The following is a 20,333-nucleotide window of genomic DNA, read 5'->3' on the forward strand; positions in this document are numbered from 1 at the left end:
AGTGTGATGGTATAGATACCCCCCCACACACACACACACAACATTATAGTTAGAGTAATTTTCTTTTTTATAATAAAATAATTAAAATAATCTACCACTAAATTAGTCTATATGGTTTATAGCAACCAACCAATTTCCTTTAATACATTATAATGTTTTAATCTCTGTCCATAGTACTATCAAGTATTCTGGATACTAACATATGAAGAAGAAATTAAATTGATCTATATTAGCCCTGGTGGCGCAGTGGTTAAATGCCTGTACTGCAGCCATTCACTCGAAACCACAAGGTTGCGAGTTCAAGACCAGCAAAAGGGCCCAAGCTTGACTCAGGCTTGCATCCTTCCGAGGTCGCTATAATGAGTACCCAGACTGTTGGGGACAAATTAGCTTACTTGCTGTTCACCGCTATGATCTTTGGAATAGCGGTATATAAATAAAACAAATTATTATTATTATTATATTGAATCTATAAGAACTGATCACATAGAAGGATGATCATTTTTTCTCATTCTTTTCTGATGTTGAAATATATATTATACATGCAGTAGAATGACAGGTTAAAGTGTATGTGAAGCTGTTTCATATCAGACTGCACCATTTTAAAAATGCTCAACCAAGTGAATTCTCTCAGCACATGGCATAACATATAAAGGATTATCCTTAGAGATTTTTCTTTCATGAGCCAGAGTTATACATATAATTTTATGTATTTATTATTATTTGGAACATAGTCAGATATATGGTTCCTTTCTTACATTATGAAACATCTAGTAAGAACTCCATGTTGTAGCTCTTTGAATATTTGGCAGGATCCTGAACTGTGTTCTTGGGACCACACAAATATCATTGTTTGAGAGAACTATGTTTCTGCCTTGATTCTAATTAATAATGACAACAATATTTTTTTTTACTTTTTCATTGTTTCCTTCTGATAACTATCTAACATGGGCTCAAGTATCATTGTTCTCTTAAGTATTTAATATGGCTCACTGTTAGAGAAAGCCTGGAATGATTTCTGTGGTGTTTCATTTTATTTAACAAAACCTCTTTTCAGTTCTAGTAAGTTAATTAAAACCAAAATTATTTTATGCAAGTGAAAAGAAAGCAGAATCCATTTGTGGTTTGTTATTAATGAGTTTTTCATTAGCAAATATTGATTTTCAAAATATGTTCTCATTATTCATTTTTGTAGATGGCCTTGCATTATCGTTTGATTTAAACAAACTGTGGTGAAATCAAATAATTATATATTTTCAACCCCTCAGGTTAGACATCTTTATGGATTAACCATATTTGAAGACTATTTATATGCAACAAATTTAGACAACTTAAGTGTGATACAAATAAACAGATTCAATCGTTCAGATGTCAAATTGCTGCTTAGATTTGAAAATGCCCAAGAGATCCATCTCTACCATAAAAGAATCCAACCAACAGGTAAGCTTCTAGCAACCATTTCAGGCTTTCAATATGTTAGTTCTCATTGTAGGCAAAGATGTCAACCTTAGCTTAATGTAGCTATGAAGGGTCATTCACTAAAGACTTTACCACACAAGAGTTAAAGGTGGTATTTTAACAGGATAAGTTTAAGGCTTAACATAGTATAAATTTTGGTCAGACAACGTCATGTCCATACTGCTACTGCCCTGTTACTGTAGTGCATCTTTTCATTGATGTCCAAAATCCATGAATCTGCTCTCAATATTGATATCATAATACATTAAAGTGCGAAAAACCTCTACATTTTAATTCTGGTATTACAGGGGCCTGATTCTCCCCTTTTCTCCTGCCTCACTATTCCAAAGCAAGCTAACTCTTTGCTTGTTTTGTTTTCTTTAATTTAATCTTTGTAGTGCACTTCATATTTCATCAGATGCACGGACAGACACTTATACACAAGAATATTCTTATCAAAACTGTGAGGCTAAAATTGGATTATGGGAAAAAGGGGTGCAGAAGAAATGGGGCTGGGAGATGGATGAGGCAGGAGAGACTTGAGAAGGAAGCTGAGGGATCCTGAAAAAAAGTTTGGATCCAGAGTGAGAGGGTGGTAGTTTAGGCAGGATAGGGGTTTAGACAGAATGAGTGGAGTTTGGAGGAAGATGAGATGGGAGAGTCTTGAGATTGTACTGTATTTGAGGGATCAGCTTCTCAGAGCAAGGATATTTGTTGAATTTCTATAGATATCTGAACAGGAAAACAGAAACTCTGTGTGGTTTTCTGTTTATTTCCCACCATTCCCTGCACAAATTGTGGATGTTTCACTCTTTTTTAGGGTTCTACCCTTTATTTCATCATGCTGCTACCAACTCTAATCCTCAGTCCCATCACTGTGACTAAATGCAGGGTTTCTATGCTTTAACCCAACAAATGTGGTGTCTTCACAATACTCACTGCAAAAGAAGAGGCTTTGCCTGTTCCCTATCCCTGTCACATGTCAGGACTTCTCTCTGTCCTATGTATGTGACATCCACTTTGGGATCATCCAAGTGCAACTCCTATCTTTAAGGGATGTGTGTATGTTGTTTACCTTCAAGTTGTTCCTGACTTATGGGGATCCTAAGGCAGGCCTATCACAGGGGTTTCATGGCAAATTTTTTCAGAGGGAAAGGTAATACCCCCAGAGGACAAGGTCAGCATTACAAATGACTTGAACAGATTAGACAGCAGGGCCAAAACTAACAAAATGAATTTGAACAGGGAGAAATATAAGTAACTACACTTATGCAAGGCACAAATATGTAATGGGTGACACTTATGCAAGAAACAGATATGAGATGGGCACAAGGCACAGATATGGAATGGGTGATATGGGATGGGATGGGATGGCTAGTATCTCTGAGAGATCCTCTGCCAATGTCACCCTCCACTACTGCTGCTACCCAGTAGTTGTTTGGCACATTTAGTGTGGTTCCTCAGCAAAAGCCTTTCTGGCAAGGGGGACCCTACCAGCAGCACTGCTGCCATGGGCATAGCATTTATTCTCATAAGAGCACGCAATCCCACAACTTTAGAAAAGTAGTGCCATTGGTAGGCTCTCAGGGTTAAGTGCTAGATATTATGCTCCTGAAGGTTCATACTATAATTAATGATATTAGTATACACAAGCACAGTTATTTGTCTATCCAAGAGTGTTTGGAATACAAGAAACACTGCATCTGTTGTTGTAGATGGGGAAATCACAGAAATATTACTGGCATAAAGTGGAAATATGACATTTCTTGCCAAACAGGAAGCAGAGTAGTAAACAGAATCTCAAGGATACCTGCCCTACAGGTAGCTCTAGTATTGCTAATTTATATGAATATCAGGTCCCTTCACTTAGGAAATGGTAGTAATTGACATAAAATGTTCATCCTATCCCACACTTGAAAATTAATATTATAAAAATGGCCTCTACATGTGTAGCTAATGCAGCTATGCATGCGCATCAGTCTACATTAGACTACTTGGATTTGCTGTTTGATGTGGATCAAAGAGCATGTCCTCCAACAGTGACTCTAGATACTGTGTTGTTGTTTTTTAAAGTTAGATTGTAGTCTTTGTCATTTTAAGAATTTTGTTGGCAGCATACATTTCTGTTGAGACTTACACTGAATTCTGCTCCCAGAATTTCAGTAAGCCATCTGTAACCCTGTATCTGATATCTGTTATGCTCAGACTTAATATATATGGGAGCACCATAACAGGAAAGTAGAATACATAAATTATACCACTCAGGTTTTTTTCCTTGTGGTGAACAGATTGCCTCTATTCAACTTTGCTATGTTTACTTCCTAACATATAATTTCAAAGTAGGAGAATAGCTCCAGATTGTATTTGTGTAATCCCAGTGGGGAAACAGTCTGAAAAGATCAAGCAAATAAGTGCAATTAAGGGTTGTTGTTTTTTTAAGTAATAGAAACAATACTGAAACTTTTGTACCCATCATACATGGTTCTGTCACAAACAATTGCTGTGTCTTGGCAACAATGACAGCACAGACACAATGCAAATAATATCTTTAATTATCACATGGCAATTAGATACAAAATAGAAGATCTCAGAAACAAGTGGCAATGCTAAACAAGAAGACGGAATCTCACTTAACCAGCAATGCTGGCATGTATGGATGAATGAAGAATAATATTTAACAATAGAAAATGGTTAGGCAATGCACTCTCCCTAAAACAGCATAACTTTTTAATATACACTGATTTCTTCTATCTATATTTAGCCGTAGATTTCACATTGCCTTCTACTTAAATGTGTAGCATGTGCTGTTTTTCAACTTACTGTCTTTCTCTTGTACTAAGAACCCTTAAATACTTCTCATTCTGTGTTTATGTTAAAGATATAGCCATCTATTTTGTCCCTTTGCCTAAGCTCTTGCCATACAAATATAGGTGACAGTCTTTCTTTTACAAGATTTCCAACTTGCTGTGCTTTCCTCCCCATTTGTTGCAGTCAGAAGCCATGCATGTGACCCAGACCCATATGGGATGCCAGGGGGATGCTCACACATCTGTTTGCTCAGTAGCAGCTACAAAACCAGGACTTGTCGCTGCAGGATGGGCTTCGTCTTGGGACGTGACAACAGGTCATGCAAAAGTATGTTGTTTAAAATTAAACACTTTGCCAGCAGCTAATTTCAGAGTATATTTCTGAGTGGTAATTAACAGTTGTAGTAGCAGCAGCAGATACAGCAGCATTCCTATCCTCAGTTTTTAGGTGGTGAAGTGTCCTTTGCAACATGCCCCTAGCTACCATTTTTATTTCCTTTTATAGTCTGTTTCGCAGGAGCTTGGCCCTGTAGAAATAGAGGTGAGTAGTTTAGAGGTGTGACAAAAATTTTATTAAGAAAACAAGCAAAACCCCCTTGATATCTTCTCCTATCCATTGTTATCCTTCTGATTTTACAATATGTTACTGTGATTATCTTTGTCTTAATCCCACAGGATCCCACAAAATCCACACCCAAACAAAGTGGCTTGCCACATTAAGTGAGGATGTGTCTTTGAGGCACCTCATGAATTGAGGCCAGGGTTTTAATGAGGGCATGGCCTCACTGGCCAAGCCTGGGCACATGAAGGGAGCAGACTAAGGCTATTTAAAGTGTCTCGCCCACTCTCCTGCCCTCTTTCAAATTTGCAATCTGCCCTCCCGCCCTAAGGACAGTATGAACTTGTTTGGCTGCCTTGGTGCTAGGTAGGATTTTTCTCCTGTTTTACCAGTTTGGCTTTCAGCAGGCTGCTAACTAGGGAGCTTATCACATGGGATTTGGAAAACGCAAATGGAGCAGAACGAAAGAGGGCAGGAAGGGAACGGAACAGGAAAATTGCACATATTACTGCATGGGAGAGTGCTGCAAATGCCACTGGAAGTCCCCATTCCATTCCCCATCTTTCCCACAGCAGCCAATTTTCAAGAACTGTTCAGAATCATTCTGAACAGTTCTTGAAAATTGGCTGCTGTGGGACGGATGGGGAATGAATCAGGGACTTCCGGCAGCATCAGCGGCGTTCTGCTGTGCAGTAACATGAATGATTTTCCTGTTCTGTTCCCTTCCTGCCCCCTTTTGTTCTGCTCCATTTGTGTTCCTCAAGACCTGTGCAATAAGCTCCTAGGTTTCCCCGGCCTTAATGGGGGTTGGGGGAAATTCGGTGTACACCTAGGCACCCCCTTGTGGTGAAAGGTCTGGCTCTGAGTAGCCTTTATAGGTCAAGGGACCTGGGGGTTGCTCAAGAAACAGCCTTCGGGGGAGATATGTAGGTTTTACACTTTCTTACAAACTTGAGGGGGTTTGAGAGCGTGTGCCTCATGTCTATCTCCCTATGACTGGCTGAGGATATAATAATAATAATAATAATAATAATAATAATAATAATAATTTGTTTTATTTATATACCGCTATTCCAAAGATCATAGCGGTGAACAGCAAGTAAGCTAATTAGCAAGTAAGCTAATTTGCCCCCAACAGTCTGGGTACTCACTTTAGCGACCTCGGAAGGATGCAAGCCTGAGTCGAGCTTGGGCCCTTTTGCTGGTCTTGAACTCGCAACCTTGTGGTTTTGAGTTTATGGCTGCAGTACAGGCATTTAACCACTGTGCCACCAGATATAATCCAAGTCGTCAGATAGCCCTCAGAGTCTGGTGTTTTCGCTTAATGGGAAGGCTGTATAGGTGGTCTCAGAACGACACCTGGCTTCAGCTGAACTCGCATCAGGATTTCACCCTCAGTTGATGTCTCTCAAGAGTTAAAGTTAAGAGTTCTCATTAAATAGGTTTCAGGTCTAATAAATGGCCCATTTTTATACATCCAATTTATGTGTCTGGTCTCTTTATGGCAGGCAGTTGGACTGGATGCCCTTGTGGTCTTTTCCAACTGTATGATTCTATGTGAAGTCGAAGGCTTTCATGGCCGGCATGCATAGTTTTTTGTGAGTTTTTCTGGCTATGTGGCCATGTTCTAGAAGATTTTCTTCCAGGAAGAAAATCTTCTAGAACATGGCCACATAGCCTGAAAAACCCACAAAAAACTACCTATGATTCTATGATTCTATGATGCTGTGATTTATTTCATGGTGGGATCTCAATCTTTCCAACCTGTCTTAAGGGGTCTCAGACATCATTAATTTATGACATTATAATGTCAAAATAGTTCTTGGTTTCTTATTTGTGCTAATATCTTTTTCATGTTAAGTATGTTGGATTTGATCCAGGCAAAACTTTAGAAAGTGTTTGCAGTCCATTTGAACACTGAGCCAAAGAGGTTTATCACATGGAGGTCCTTCCATGTGATAAACGTCATCTAAGCACCCCCCAAATGTCATGCAAACGCCATGGGTGTGATCCCCCATGGTGCTATGGAAGTGTAATCATGGCTCCTGCTCCATTCCTGTCATGCAGTTGTAACCAGGGGAGCCTCCTGGAACAGTTTTCTTATTAACAGGATAAATCGTTAATAAGAAAAGCACTCCAGGAAGCCCCCCTGGTTACAATTGCATGATGAGAACAGAGCGGGAGCCGCAATGACACTTCCGTAGCACCATGGGGGATCACACCCATGGTGCTTGCGTGATGTTTGGGGGGTGCTTGCGTGATGTTTAGCACACGTAAGGACCTCCATGTGATAAACTCCAAAATCAACTGCAGCTCTGCTTTCCCACTATTTTGCTAACTGATTTTCAGGTAGAAGTATTTTCCTTTCCCGAACATTTTGATCTTGGCTTGCATAGTAGTTAATTTTTGTTTTGTTTTTCACCTTAAAAATAAACTGGAAAATCTAGGAAAGCAAGTTTATTCTATTTTAAAGACCTCTGACAAAATTGGCTACAGTTAACAAACAAATGATTAATATAGCTGATGTTTGTGTGTTATATTTTTTTCATGCTCACAAAATACATCATTTGCACATATTGAAATAGATGAAAGGCAATCTTCTGGTTTATATTGTTTTCCTCCAGACTTTAGTTTTAAAAGAACTTGGCAAAGTATTGTCAATTTCCTGAAGCTCCCAGTATTGTTAGAATAAATGGTTGTCAATGGATTCTAATGAATTAAATGACTGCAAAATGCCTATTTTACACTGGTTATAATGTTATCCTATGATCTATTGGATTTGTGAAACATGCATTGTTACAAAAAGGCATTGATTAATTATATATAACTCAGTCACAGAAGTAATTTGTGTTTTAATTAAGATAATGCAATTAACCAATCATCTTGAGTTTGGATACATTCACAATATTTGAGAGCTTAATTTTAGGTATGGAATTAGATTTTAAAAAAAACACTAATTGCACTAGTTAATTAAATGGTGACAGTTTCCAATGTAAAGAAATTAGGCACCATTGCAGCTTTATGTTTGTAATCTTTCTTTCTCAGGACCAAAGAATGAGTTGTTCCTCTTTTATGGGAAGGGACGTCCAGGCATCATAAGAGGAATGGATCTGAATACCAAAGTAGCTGATGAATATATGATCCCAATAGAAAACCTGGTTAATCCTCGAGCATTGGACTTTCACGCTGAGACTAATTACATATATTTTGCGGACACTACCAGCTTCTTAATAGGACGTCAAAAAATTGATGGCTCAGAGCGTGAGACAATATTGAAGGATGGTAGGTGGAGCTTGAACGTATTTCCCCAGAGGTTAGAAGATAGGATGTTTTACCTGAGCGTTTTCAAGAGCTTGGCACTACTTAGTTTTGTTTCTGTAAATTAAATCCCTTTCCAAGTTTTACTTTAATGGCTCTGAATTTTGCTGCGTTTTTCTTTATTGAGGTTTTATTGGATCAATTTCAGTCTATGAGTACTGAGGATGTAGACAAGCTGCTCAGAACGGTTGAAAAGACCACTTGGTCTCTTGATCGCTGCCCATCCTGGCTAGCTATCCAGGGAGGTGATGCAACTTTGAGTTGATTAAGATCAATAATTAACGCTTCCTTCAAGGTAGGATATTTTCCAGCCAGCTTAAAACCCCTTCCCTTGATGCCCTGGAGAGATCCAACTACTGGCCAGTTTCTCTTCCTCCATTTTTGGGCAAGGTGATCAGGAGGCCAGTTGCAAACCACCTCCAAGCAGTCTTGGATGAAGCCGATTATCTTGATCCATTTCAAACTGGCTTCATGTCAGGATACGGGGTGGACTGCCTTGGTTGATGATCTCCATCTGGGCATCAACGGGGGAAGTGTGACCCTGTTGGTGCTCTTGGACCTCTCAGCAGCCTTCGATACCATTGACCATGATATCCTTCTGGAATGCCTGAGAGAGTTAGGAATCGGCAGCTCTGTGTTGCAGTTGTTCCGGTCCTACCTCTCAGGCAGATTCCAGATGGTGTCGCTTCGGGACAGTTATTTGTCCAAGAGGGAGCTCAGGTTGGGCATCCCTCAGGGTGCAATTCTGTCCTCAATGCTGCTTAACATTTACATGAAGCCGCTGGGTGATCATCCAGGGACATGGAGTGGGGTGTTATCAATATGCTGATGACACCCAAATTTGTTTCTCTATGTCTCCGACTGCTTCAGTGACAATGGAAGGCATCTCCCCTCTGAATGACTGTCTGAGGTCAGTAATGGATTGGATGAGGGAAAATAGACTGACTTGAATCCAAATAAAACGGAGGTACTCGCTATAGGAAACCCTGCACCAGGTATGGAGATTTGTTCACTAGTCCTGGATGGGAGTCACACTTCCTCTAAAGGACCTTGTCTGGAACTTGGGGGTACTTCTGGATTTGTCACTTTGCCTGTCTTCCCAGGTTGATGCGATAGTTAGGAGTGCCTGTTATCAGCTTTGGCTGATATGCCATCTGTGACCCTACCTAGAGCAGGGGGACCTAGAAACGATTGTACATTCACTGGTAACCTCTCGTCTTGATTTCTGTAATGCGCCCTACATGGGGCAAACCTTGTGCCGTGTTTGGAAGCTGCAACTGATTCAGAATATGGCAGTCAGGTTGGTCATAGGTAAAGCTAAATTTGACCCTATTACACCTATATTGAAATCTCTTCACTGGCTTCCTATTAGCTTCTGGGCTCAGTACAAGGTGTTGGTTATTACATATAAAGCCCTACATGACTTGGGTCCAGCATACTCAATGGAACGCCTCCTCCCATACAATCCTTCCCACGCACTCAAGTCCTCTGAGAAGAACCTACTCCGGCCAAAGAAAACCAGGCTGGTGGTAACTTCCCAGAGGAACTTTTCAGTTGCCACTCCTAAAATATGGAATGACCTGCAGAAGAGATCCACCATATTACATCTTTGGAGGCGTTTAAAAAGGCGATAAAGACGGATCTCTTCCAGCAGGCCTTTCCAGACTAACCTCCAGCGGAATTAACCAAATTGATTCAGTTACACTTTCAGCACTTCTCCTGATGGTCTCTTGGAATAATTTGACCTGTGTCAAACCTTAGTTACAAAATTTGTAACTAAGTGCACTGTATTGAGGATATTGTATTGTATCTTGATGTTTATGTGCAATTTTAGCAGAAGGAAGGAGGGTTAAGGGGATTAGGGAAATTTTTATTATTGTCTGTATATCTGTTTTATTGTACTGTTGTTACCCGCCTAGATCCCGGAAGGGAGCGGCAGGATATAAATAAATAAATTTATTATTATTATTATTATTATTATTATTATTATTATTATTATTATTATTATATTGGTAATAAATAAATAATTTTAGACTCAAATCCTATTGTTGCTCCTCAAAAGAGTTATCCCTTTAAATCAATGGAATTTCCATATGACTCATCAAGTTCTCATGGAATACTCTGTTAGAATGAACCAAATTTAGACCACTGTGTTGAAGGAAGATACTGGACATCAAATGTCAAGGACACTGGGGGACAATCCTATTTATTTATTTACTTATTTAATCCCCTGCTCTTCAGAAAGGCTCTCAGAGTGGCTTACAAATTACCTTCTTGGAAGAATCAGTTTCGTAGCTAGATGGCTAGACCTAAAGCACCACTTTCCCCCCATAAAGTTTTTCCAAGAAGTTAGAGAATATTCATGTAGTTATTCTATAGATCATATAAAAAGAAAGTAATTGAATTCTAGATTGCATCACTCCAGAGCATAGGTAGAGGACTGAGCTTTTAAAAGATGGACTGAGCTTTCACCACAGCCCTGGTGGCGCAGTGGTTAAATGCCTGTACTGCAGCCATTCACTCAAGACCACAAGGTTGCGAGTTCAAGACCAGCAAAAGGGCCCAAGCTCGACTCAGGCTAGCATCCTTCCGAGGTCGCTAAAATGAGTACCCAGACTGTTGGGGGCAAATTAGCTTACTTGCTAATTAGCTTACTTGCTGTTCACCGCTATGATCTTTGGAATAGTGGTATATAAATAAAACAAATTTATTATTATTATTATTATTATTATTATTATTATTATTATTAGTTCCCGTCATTTGGAAAGTGTAGCTACTACAATTAACTCTATGTGGGGATACTTGAAGATGCCTCAGAAGCTACAGTTAGTGCAAAAGATAGCAGCAAGATTGCTGACCACAACACTTAGCACATAGCTCCAGTCTTAAAGGAATTGGTACAACCAATATTCTTCAAGTCTGAACTTGAAGTCTTTGTGATAGTACATTCAGAGCCTTTAAATGGTTAGGGACTCCAATACATGAAGGAGCATCCCCGCTCTTATAAACTTATCTAAGAGTTGAGATCTTATGGATGACCCTAATCTTGCCTTCTGCAAATGGGAGTAATATGTTACTGGAGAATATGGAGACAGTCTTCTCTGCTGTAGGACAGTGTTTATAGAATGGTTGTTGCCTTTGCTATTTTCTTCTGGTGCCTAATTAAAACATGTAGATTTATTAAAATCTTTGTAGCTTAATTTACTTTTTCCAAAATGTGCTTGCACAGGATTTTAACTGTTTTACTGTTTTTAAAGTGTTAAATGGCTCAGTTTATTGCTCTAAATCTGGAATTGTTTTAAATTACTTAAATTGTTATGACATGTGTAACATCCTAGTATCCTATGATAGAGGAGAAGATATACATATTTCAGAAAATGAAAATGAAACACAATATGGGAGAAGTTTTGGCACAATACTTTTTCTGATGTGCCAGCTTACTTCATATAAGAGATTTTTTTATATCAGTTATGGTAAGTTCTTGGGTTTATAGTATTTATTTTGTAGATTGCTAGACCTTTAAGGTCCACCATCAATCAGAGCTTCATGCAAAACACAAAGAATTAAAGAATCCTGACACCTGAAATTTACTTGAATACCAAAATGAATTGCAACCCACTCTCCTTCCACACACAAAGCCTCACTCCTGGTTAGCCCAAGCTTTTTTCATTTTAGCAATATAATTTTGGAGATGGCTGGTTAGGAGTTTTGTTGCTGCTTCTATTTTTAAATAAGGATTCAAATCATATCTACAACTAATTTCAGACCTTGAGCCATCTTGAGTGGTACAATGCAGAATTACCTAAGGCTCCATGCACACTACAGAAATAATGCTGTCTGACACTGCTTTAACTGCCGTGACTCAATGCTATGGAATTCTGGGATATTTAGTTTTGTGAGATATTTAACCTTGTCTGTCAAAGAGCTCTGGTGCCACAAGAAACTACAATTCCTGGAATATAATAGCATCGAGCCACTGCAGTTATAGCAGTGTCAAACAACATTATTTTGGCAGTATATATATAGCGTTAGTTAGAAAATGCAGCTTTGATATCATTTTTACTTCTTAAAGAACATCCAGTAGAATTTTCAGTGATCAGAAATGAAAAGGTTAGTAATATCAATGGCAGAGAAAGATGCAATAGATTATTATATGTTCTTTTGCTTAAATATGATCTGTACCCTGGGATGACTCTTAAAAAATGTAGGTAAACTAAGACATAGTATAGTGCTGTTTCCAAAAAAGGAAACCAAGCTGAGTCTTTGTTTTGACACAAAGACATTCTTTGTTGGCTATAGCTTTCTATTTGAGACAGAACTTTGGCCTCTGTATTTTATTTCCCCTTCATCTTCTTACACGGAGTTCTGTCTCAAAGAGAAAGCTACAGTCAAGACAAATAGGGTTCTTGAGCTGAATGTAAATCTTCCTTTGTCTCCACTTTGCAAGGAAGTCAGAATGGGGAACTGCAAGGTTATTCTCCTTGCCCTGTGAGACAGTAAGTTATTTTGTGATCATCTTGGCAAATTAACCAAAATTGTACAAATGTAGCAAAAGTATACACTTGCACAAAATGTTGATGGCTGCTGCTTTGTTGCATGGATTTTTAAAGATTAGAAGTTATGGATGGTATACTTGCAACTTTTTAAACATTTTGTGATTGCTATCTGAATAAGTTTCACTTCTCAAAAGGAAAAGATGCTAGGTCCATATGGAGAGAGTCTCTGCAGATTTCAGAGACCTTGAAAATAATATTGTGCTCCTTAACTTGGTGGTGTCTACATTTGGTAGGTTTAGATGTCTCGTCAAGGAAATCTGAAATTTGGCTAGTATTCTTTACATTCTGTTTTTTTAAAGTAGAGTGTGATGGAAAACCTAGGCAGGAGTGCAAACTGCCTGTCAAAAGTAGTGCTTTATTACATTGAGTAGGGATATGAAAGCATCCTACCACTGCTCATGCTGAAAGCACTGCCAAGACCGGTCTGCAAGCTGCTACTATGAACTTTGGAACTGCACAAGGTTGAGGGATATTTTTTGAACTGTTTCATGGCTGTAATTCCCTTAATCCAGCGTTAGATTTCACTTGTTGTTATGTGTCTTCAAGTCATTTCTGACTTATGGAGATTCTATTACAGTTTCCTGGCCAAGATTTGTTCATAGGAGGTTTGCTATTGCTTCCCCTTTGAGGTTGAGAGAGTGTGACTTGCCCAAGGCCACCTAGTGGGTTCCCTTGGCTGAGCAGGTATTTAAACCCTGGCCTCAAGAATTGTAGTACAGTGCTCAAACCACTACACCAGACTAGCTGTCTAGAACTCACTAGCCCAAAACATTTGTGATGATTTGGCAAAGTAGAGATGTGTTTATGAAGGCCTTGCTGTGATGTAATAGACAAAATAAACAGAATAAAGTAGAACCTTGTCACTGTACTCATGTTTAAGTCTAAAAAATTTTAGTAAAAAAATTGGCCCAAAAAACTTGGGTCAGCTTATTTATGGGTCAGTGTAAGTACTGTATTTTAACTCTTTTCAAAAAAAGGAACCTCTCCCTTCTCTGAGTAGAGTGGCAAAAGGTGAGAGCTTAGTCCATCCCAGGAGCATCCCATCTACTTACTCCACTGTGGTGCCACTTCTCACCTTTGCCTGAGTGGAAAATGGTGGGGATGACAGCTCTTTGGAGCTTGTGCCCAAAAAGTGCTGAGAGGAATTGGGCTCTGAAGAATTTGAATAAGACATTTGTGCATGTTTGTCAGCTTTTCTGGGTTAAAATCAGGCTAAGTTATCACATTAAAGTTAAATGCAATTACTGCTAATATGCACCGGCCTGGGGCCAAAAGTAGGGCTCGGGAGAGTGGAGCGTCTGCACTCTCCCAAGCCCTACCACACGCTGCAGGCGCCATCTTGGTGTGCCACCGTTTACACGGCAAGTATGACAATGATGTCTGTGGTGCAGCACCCAAACAGTGTGGTGCTGCGTGGATGTCATCATTGCATGTGGAGGTGCCAATAGCTCACTGTGCATGGCAGAAAAAGAACCAACCAGGAGAATTTGTCTGCTGTGGCCTCCATCCGGGGCAGAAAGGGGCAGCGTATGTCTGCTCCTTTGTGCCCATCTGTATCCCCCCCCCATAGTTGCCATTTGCTTTGCTTTGCCTTTTCATTCTTTTTGACATTTGTTCCTGGTTGCCTCCCCCATACCCACCATTTACCATAGTTCTCTATTTATTCCTTTAGTCTTTCAGGTGAGCACAAACAGTTATGTCTAACAGAATTTTGTTGTCATTTGCTTCATCCTTTACATCCTTTGTTACATGATCCAATGTTTTACCTTCAATTTATCCATGGGTTATATCTAAATCCATAATTTTGGCCTCAAAACCTATCCTTGACTTATACATGAAGTGAATTTATAGTTAAATATATATGGTAGTTTAAAAAAACTTCTGGAAAAATTGAAGTCATTTATTTTTTAATTAGGAATTGACGATAATTTCTTTTGATGTGCATGGAGTGAATGGAAAGGTGGTAACTAGCAATATGCATAGGCTTATCTTGTTTATCTCTTCTGAATAATAGGTCCTGATGTGTTTGATAATGATTACTTTCAAGTGTGAGAAATTGCACCATTAAAGCTTTTTAGGAGCATGGGAAAAATAGAAGAAAACAGGAATGTCTATTTTATTTTATGTTCCTCTTTTCTTTGAATATAGGATGTAAAATAGCTACAATATAAGTTAAAATAAAATAAAAATATATAGTAAAATACTTTTAAAATAACATAAACAATCATTCCAATTAAAACATTAATTTAAACAATATAAAAAGTGAACCCATAGTAAAAAGAATGAAAGACCAACCAAACATCTTTCAGCCCCAACCAGTCAAATGCTGAAATCCTATTTAAATAAAAATGTCTTTGCCCCCCACCCAGCAAAATGCAAACAAGGAGGGAGGCAGCTGACCCTACCTTAAAAAGGTGTTCCACAGCCAAGGAACAGCCACTAAGAAGGTTCTCTCCTATGTCCTCATCAAATTTGTCTCTGAGAGATGTGAGACCTAGAGAAAACCCTCTCCGGAAGATCTTAAGATTCAGCTGTCTCACATGTAGAGATACAGGTTTTCAGATAGTTTGGACCTAAGCCAGGGCTTTTCAGTGGAAGATGTGATATTTGGCCCATGTGGACATGACCTGAGTTTACTAATAGCTCTGTAACTCAGAGGAAATTCCAGAGTTTTGGAAACAGCCCATTTTGATGTGGAATACCTCATTGGACTTCTTTTTCACCTCAGAATATCTTCCTCTCCCAGCCATTGTATCCCTCATGTACAGATGTGAGAGCTAGACAATGAAGAAAATGGACAGGAAGAAAATCAAGCCATCTGAGATGTTGTGTGTCTTTCCTGCCTTTTAAAATTAAAGTATCATTGTTCTCATTTCTGCACTTTGATTTCTCATTAATCCATGCTCCTGATCCAAGGCTGTTTATGACAAATAATTATTCTGGAGATATTACAAGAAAGGAACAATGTTTTTATCTTTTTGAAACCACTGTGCAATAGCTATGAACTATCCTATGGATGAACTTTAACTTCACCAACTTTGCCTTTCATTATCTCTTAAAAGAACAGAAGTTACTGAAATTGCTGAAATACTGTTTCTCAATAGGGAGTGATGGAAATGGTACAGATGCAGTGACATCCGAGACAGAACCCATGTAAAGCAAAGAATCAAGCATAGGTCCAAGACTTCAGAACTAGATGCATGGAGCTCTTGTGTTTCTGTATAAATTTTCTTATTCTGTGAATCTCATGCTCTGTGATTAAGACAGCTGCAGAACTCAGCATGGAGTCAGAAACTAGCAAATGAAAACTATTGATCAAATTGCAGGAGTCAATTTAGTTCAAGTATTGTGTTCAGAACTTGGCAATGTACAATTTGGCTACTAATCTTACAAAGGAACTCTTGCAAGTCCTGCAATTTTAAATTGTTAAAAACAAGTCATCTCATTTTTAAAAATTTAATCTATTGAAAATTTATTAAGGTCATAGACCAGCATAATATTTTAATTAATCCAGTACTTTAAAAGAAGATGAGGAAATTCTTACCAGTTCCACCTTCTGGTATATTTAACCCATTTTGGTTCTGATAACATAAATTTTAGATGTTTTATTGGATGTGGCTAATGATGACACTGAAATTTGAATAGTGGCTGTAATCAAACCAAAGTTAAACAATTTTAATATAACATTCAGAGATGTCAGTGATAATTTGGGAAATGTTAATTGGTTACAGTTTAAAACCCCTTTCTAGAGAATAAATCCCATAATGAACCCAGTGGGATTTACTATGAAGAGAAACATGTAGGGTCACACCATTAACTTTTTTACATTTTGGCTGCATTGCACTTAGGGGTGAAACAGAGGGTCAAAAAGAGCCAGCTTCCCAGGGGACTAGGGGTGTTCAGAAAGCAGCATGCCCCCAGTCTGTTGGGAAGTCACACAGCTGACTGCATGAGCAGCGGATCCAGGGAGGTTTGGCGGCACAGTGTTTTCACGCACTGCACTGAAGAAACACTGAAAAAAATGCCACAGTGGTGGCAAAAGTGTCCTTTCCCCAGTGCACTCCAATTTGCACCAGGAAAAGGCTGGGTTGAGGGTGTGGCATGCAGTTGCCACAGTCCCAACCCAATTAGCAAAGGGGCAGTAGCAAGCTGCTCCGTACTCACTATTTGTTTCACACCTTAGTTCCTGTCCATCATCTGAAACCTTCAGAAGATTATACTGTACTGAAACAACCAAAGACCATTCCTGTGATCCATAAATAAGTGGATTATAAATTCTATTGGGAAGTATTGTTGTTTGAAAGATTTCACAGGTTTCAGGGCCAGAAAGCTAGCAATAGCTAATAAGGTGTTTTGTTTTGTTTTTGGGGGGGGGGGTCAATACCTATTTCTGGCCTTCCTTTGCAATACATGGCTATGTGAAAATTTGGGGGAATATTGTATGAGTGGTCAGAGTTTACACAAGATGACAAATAAAATGATCTCCCAAATATTTCTATGTGCAGTGGTTTCTTAGCAAAGGGAAATATATGAGTAAATAATTTCTTGCTAGAAGTGTGTTAATGCCAGTGATTTATTCAGCCTTGGTAAACAGGGCTGAGAGACCCACCATGATAGAGTGGTTTGAGTGTTGGGACTAGCATTGATAGAAACCCAGGGGTTTCTTTGAGCAGGTTTTACTCTCTCAGCCTCTGATGAAGGCAATGGAAAACATTCTCTTGAATAAATCATATCAAAATAAAAAAATCCTGTGATAGAGTCAACACAAGTTGCAGTTGACTTGACCATACACAAAAAAGCAGCAAAACCACGATGGAGGTTTTATCATATCAGTGAGCTACATTTTTTACTTAAGTTTTCCCTTAAATCATCCCATTCTCAGCTTTACTTTACAGCAGTCTCAGCACTTTCAAAGAGCTACAGAAAACAATTATATCCCATGTGCTGAAAATGAAAGCAGAAGTGTGGAACTTGCTGCCCCCTAGATGTTAGAGTCCAAATCCCATCAACTCCAACCATCATTGCCAAGTGCCAGGAAAACTGAGCTGAGCAATTTCTGGAGAGCCTCATATTTCTCAGCACTGTTTTAAAATAACACGGATTGTCCTTTAGCTTGGTGTTATTCTACCTAGTACAGAAATGCTGTGTATTGATTTTTCATATACTTTCAGTGTGTTTGTACTTTTATTGCATCACTCCTTAACTAGTATTTTCTCAGCTGAAATGTGCTATATTACAGTATAACGAATTAATCTACCATGTTGGAGTCTGCTGGTTTTCTAATAAAGTTACTGCTGTACCTGTTAGATTTAATTACTTTGGAAAATGTCAAGCCTGTTGCTGCTGAAGAACGATATTGGTAGCAGAGAATGCAAAGGAAAAACAAAGTTTGAAAAAGCTTTTGTTCTAATCTGAAATAATCCACTTCTAGCTTCATGTACTTTAATTCTTTGAACAGTTATTTTTAGATGTGTTTATATTATATATTGGAACAGATGCCTCCCATGTAGCTCTCTGTGCTATCACAGTGTTATTCAAAGAATTCTCCTAATTCTGAAGTGTTAACTTTTCTTTGTGTATGTGTACATGTGTGTATAGGCATGCTATGACACTCATTAAAACCTTTATTGTATTTATAAAGTTATAAGCATGTTTCCATGACAACAGATATTAATAAGAGCTAATTACTAATCCTCAGTTGCTTTTCGCTAGGACTTTTCCTTTTGGTAGACCATTACTATTTTTGCCAATATAGAAAACGTGCAGGGGTAGCTGTGTTGGCCGTTTAACAGATACAAACAAAAATCTATCACTGGCAGGATACAGACCACCCAAAAAGGGCAGTCTATCCGCAACTTATTTTGCTGCACGAGGGAGACGCAGCGGACAAACCGCGCGGTTCCCTCGCACAACAAAAAGAACCCTTAAAAAGTGGGTTCTTCTTGCGGCACGTTTGTGACGCCGCAGTGCACCAATGTACACACAATGACACCAGGACATGGAGGCACCCATGTATACAGGGCGCCACCATTTTGACGCCCCCCTCGGCCAACCGAAGGGGCGCTGCAAAGGCCCGTCTGAAGAAGGCCAGTGATACCTTTATTGGCCAACCGAAATGCACAATATACTTGTTGCAAATGTTCAAAGCTCCATGCGCTTCTTCATCAGGCAAGATTTACAAGCCAAACAGAAGGAAAAAAACACACCATTGGAGATGTTGTTTCAGTCCTTAGTAAAGATGTTATGCTGGGGAGGATATCTTTTGCAAGCAGGCTCCTCCTCCTTCTAGCCATTCAGCAATAGGGAGATTTTCAAAGTCCAGGAAACTTAAAGTCCATTTGCATCTCAACAGGGCCCCCCCCCCTTTTGCAATCCAATATGTCTCCATTCCAGTGAGGTCACAGGCCTCTTTGTAGTCTAGGCCTTGGTCTTGATTGTGCTGTTGCCATCCCAGGGTATAAAATATCCTATGGATATCCTATGGATATTTTAACCCATTCAAGTGTGGGTGTGACTTGCTTTACAACCTATCCCATCCAGACTGCAGACACTATCTTCTGGCTTAGAATTTAGCATTTTTATTACTAGGAAAAGAAAAATAGGCTTACTTCCAATGTGAAGTTCACAGAAGTATAGTGGGGCTTTCTTTTCCTTTCTCTTCCTCTCCTGTTATTTCACAACACTCCGTACCAAATGCAAATCTGCTCCAAAAGTTTACCTAGAGCAGCTTTTGTGGGTTCATGAAGGGGCACTGCGGGTTGGACAGGGATGCCCCCCCTTCAATTTAACTGTCATAAGCAGTTTTATAGACTGAAACTAGATCATATTATTATATAACACATAAAGTGTATATATATATATATATATATATATATATATTTCAAAAGTATAATTTTTTTTTTATTTCTAAGTTCAGCATACTACTTGGTGGTAGCTTTTTAAGGACCTCTCAAATATTCAATTGTTATCACATGCATTTCAATTCAAGTAGCTCAGAGTAGCATTTCAGCTTCCCAAAAACCCAATGATTAGTCTGAGAGATGGCTGTTGGGTCAAGGGCCAGTAACCTGCATGGTTGAATAGGAATCTGGGATGTCTAGTACTATGCCACACGGCCATAAATACTAATCGTTTTATGACAAGTTTAAGTCTTATCACATTAGACAAGTTCTTTTCTCTGTCTAACTTCTCAGACTGTACTGTCATGCTGACAAACAACGATGCTAGCATTGCAGTTGAACAGAGTGGTGAAAATATATGACAATAGTGTGAATGCATAACTACTTTAATCACATTTGGACAAATAAAAATAAATGAAGTGGTTTAGATCTTAATGAATACCATTTTTGAAAGAACGTGAATAATGTATAATACATAAAATGCTTGTTTGAACAGATCTTGATAATGTGGAGGGCATTGCTGTGGACTGGATTGGAAATAATTTGTTTTGGACAAATGATGGCAACAGAAAAACAATTAATGTTGCCAGATTAGAGAAAGCATCTCAAAGTCGGAAGACACTGTTGGAAGGAGACATGTCACATCCCCGAGGAATTGTTGTGGATCCTGTTAATGGGTATGAAAGAGTTTTGTTACTGAAATGAACTTTAATCTATTTTGAATATGTATAAAATA

The 20,333-nt window shown here is 38.8% G+C and overlaps 1 protein-coding gene across 6 annotated transcripts in view; it reads left to right on the forward strand.

Annotated features, from left to right (window-relative positions):
• The window catches only part of LRP1B (LDL receptor related protein 1B), a 1,051,820-nt gene that overhangs the window by 709,477 nt on the left and 322,010 nt on the right, over nucleotides 1-20,333 (forward strand). For all 6 annotated transcript variants that reach the window (XM_042437575.1, XM_042437584.1, XM_042437621.1 and 3 more), the window contains 4 exons: nucleotides 1,269-1,440; nucleotides 4,450-4,593; nucleotides 7,870-8,106; nucleotides 20,094-20,274. In XM_042437575.1, coding sequence (XP_042293509.1) covers nucleotides 1,269-1,440; nucleotides 4,450-4,593; nucleotides 7,870-8,106; nucleotides 20,094-20,274 — 734 coding nt within the window. The remainder of the gene's footprint in view (nucleotides 1-1,268; nucleotides 1,441-4,449; nucleotides 4,594-7,869; nucleotides 8,107-20,093; nucleotides 20,275-20,333) is intronic.

The sequence above is a fragment of the Sceloporus undulatus genome, chromosome 1 (assembly GCF_019175285.1).
Source record: "Sceloporus undulatus isolate JIND9_A2432 ecotype Alabama chromosome 1, SceUnd_v1.1, whole genome shotgun sequence".
Taxonomy (NCBI): domain Eukaryota; kingdom Metazoa; phylum Chordata; class Lepidosauria; order Squamata; family Phrynosomatidae; genus Sceloporus; species Sceloporus undulatus.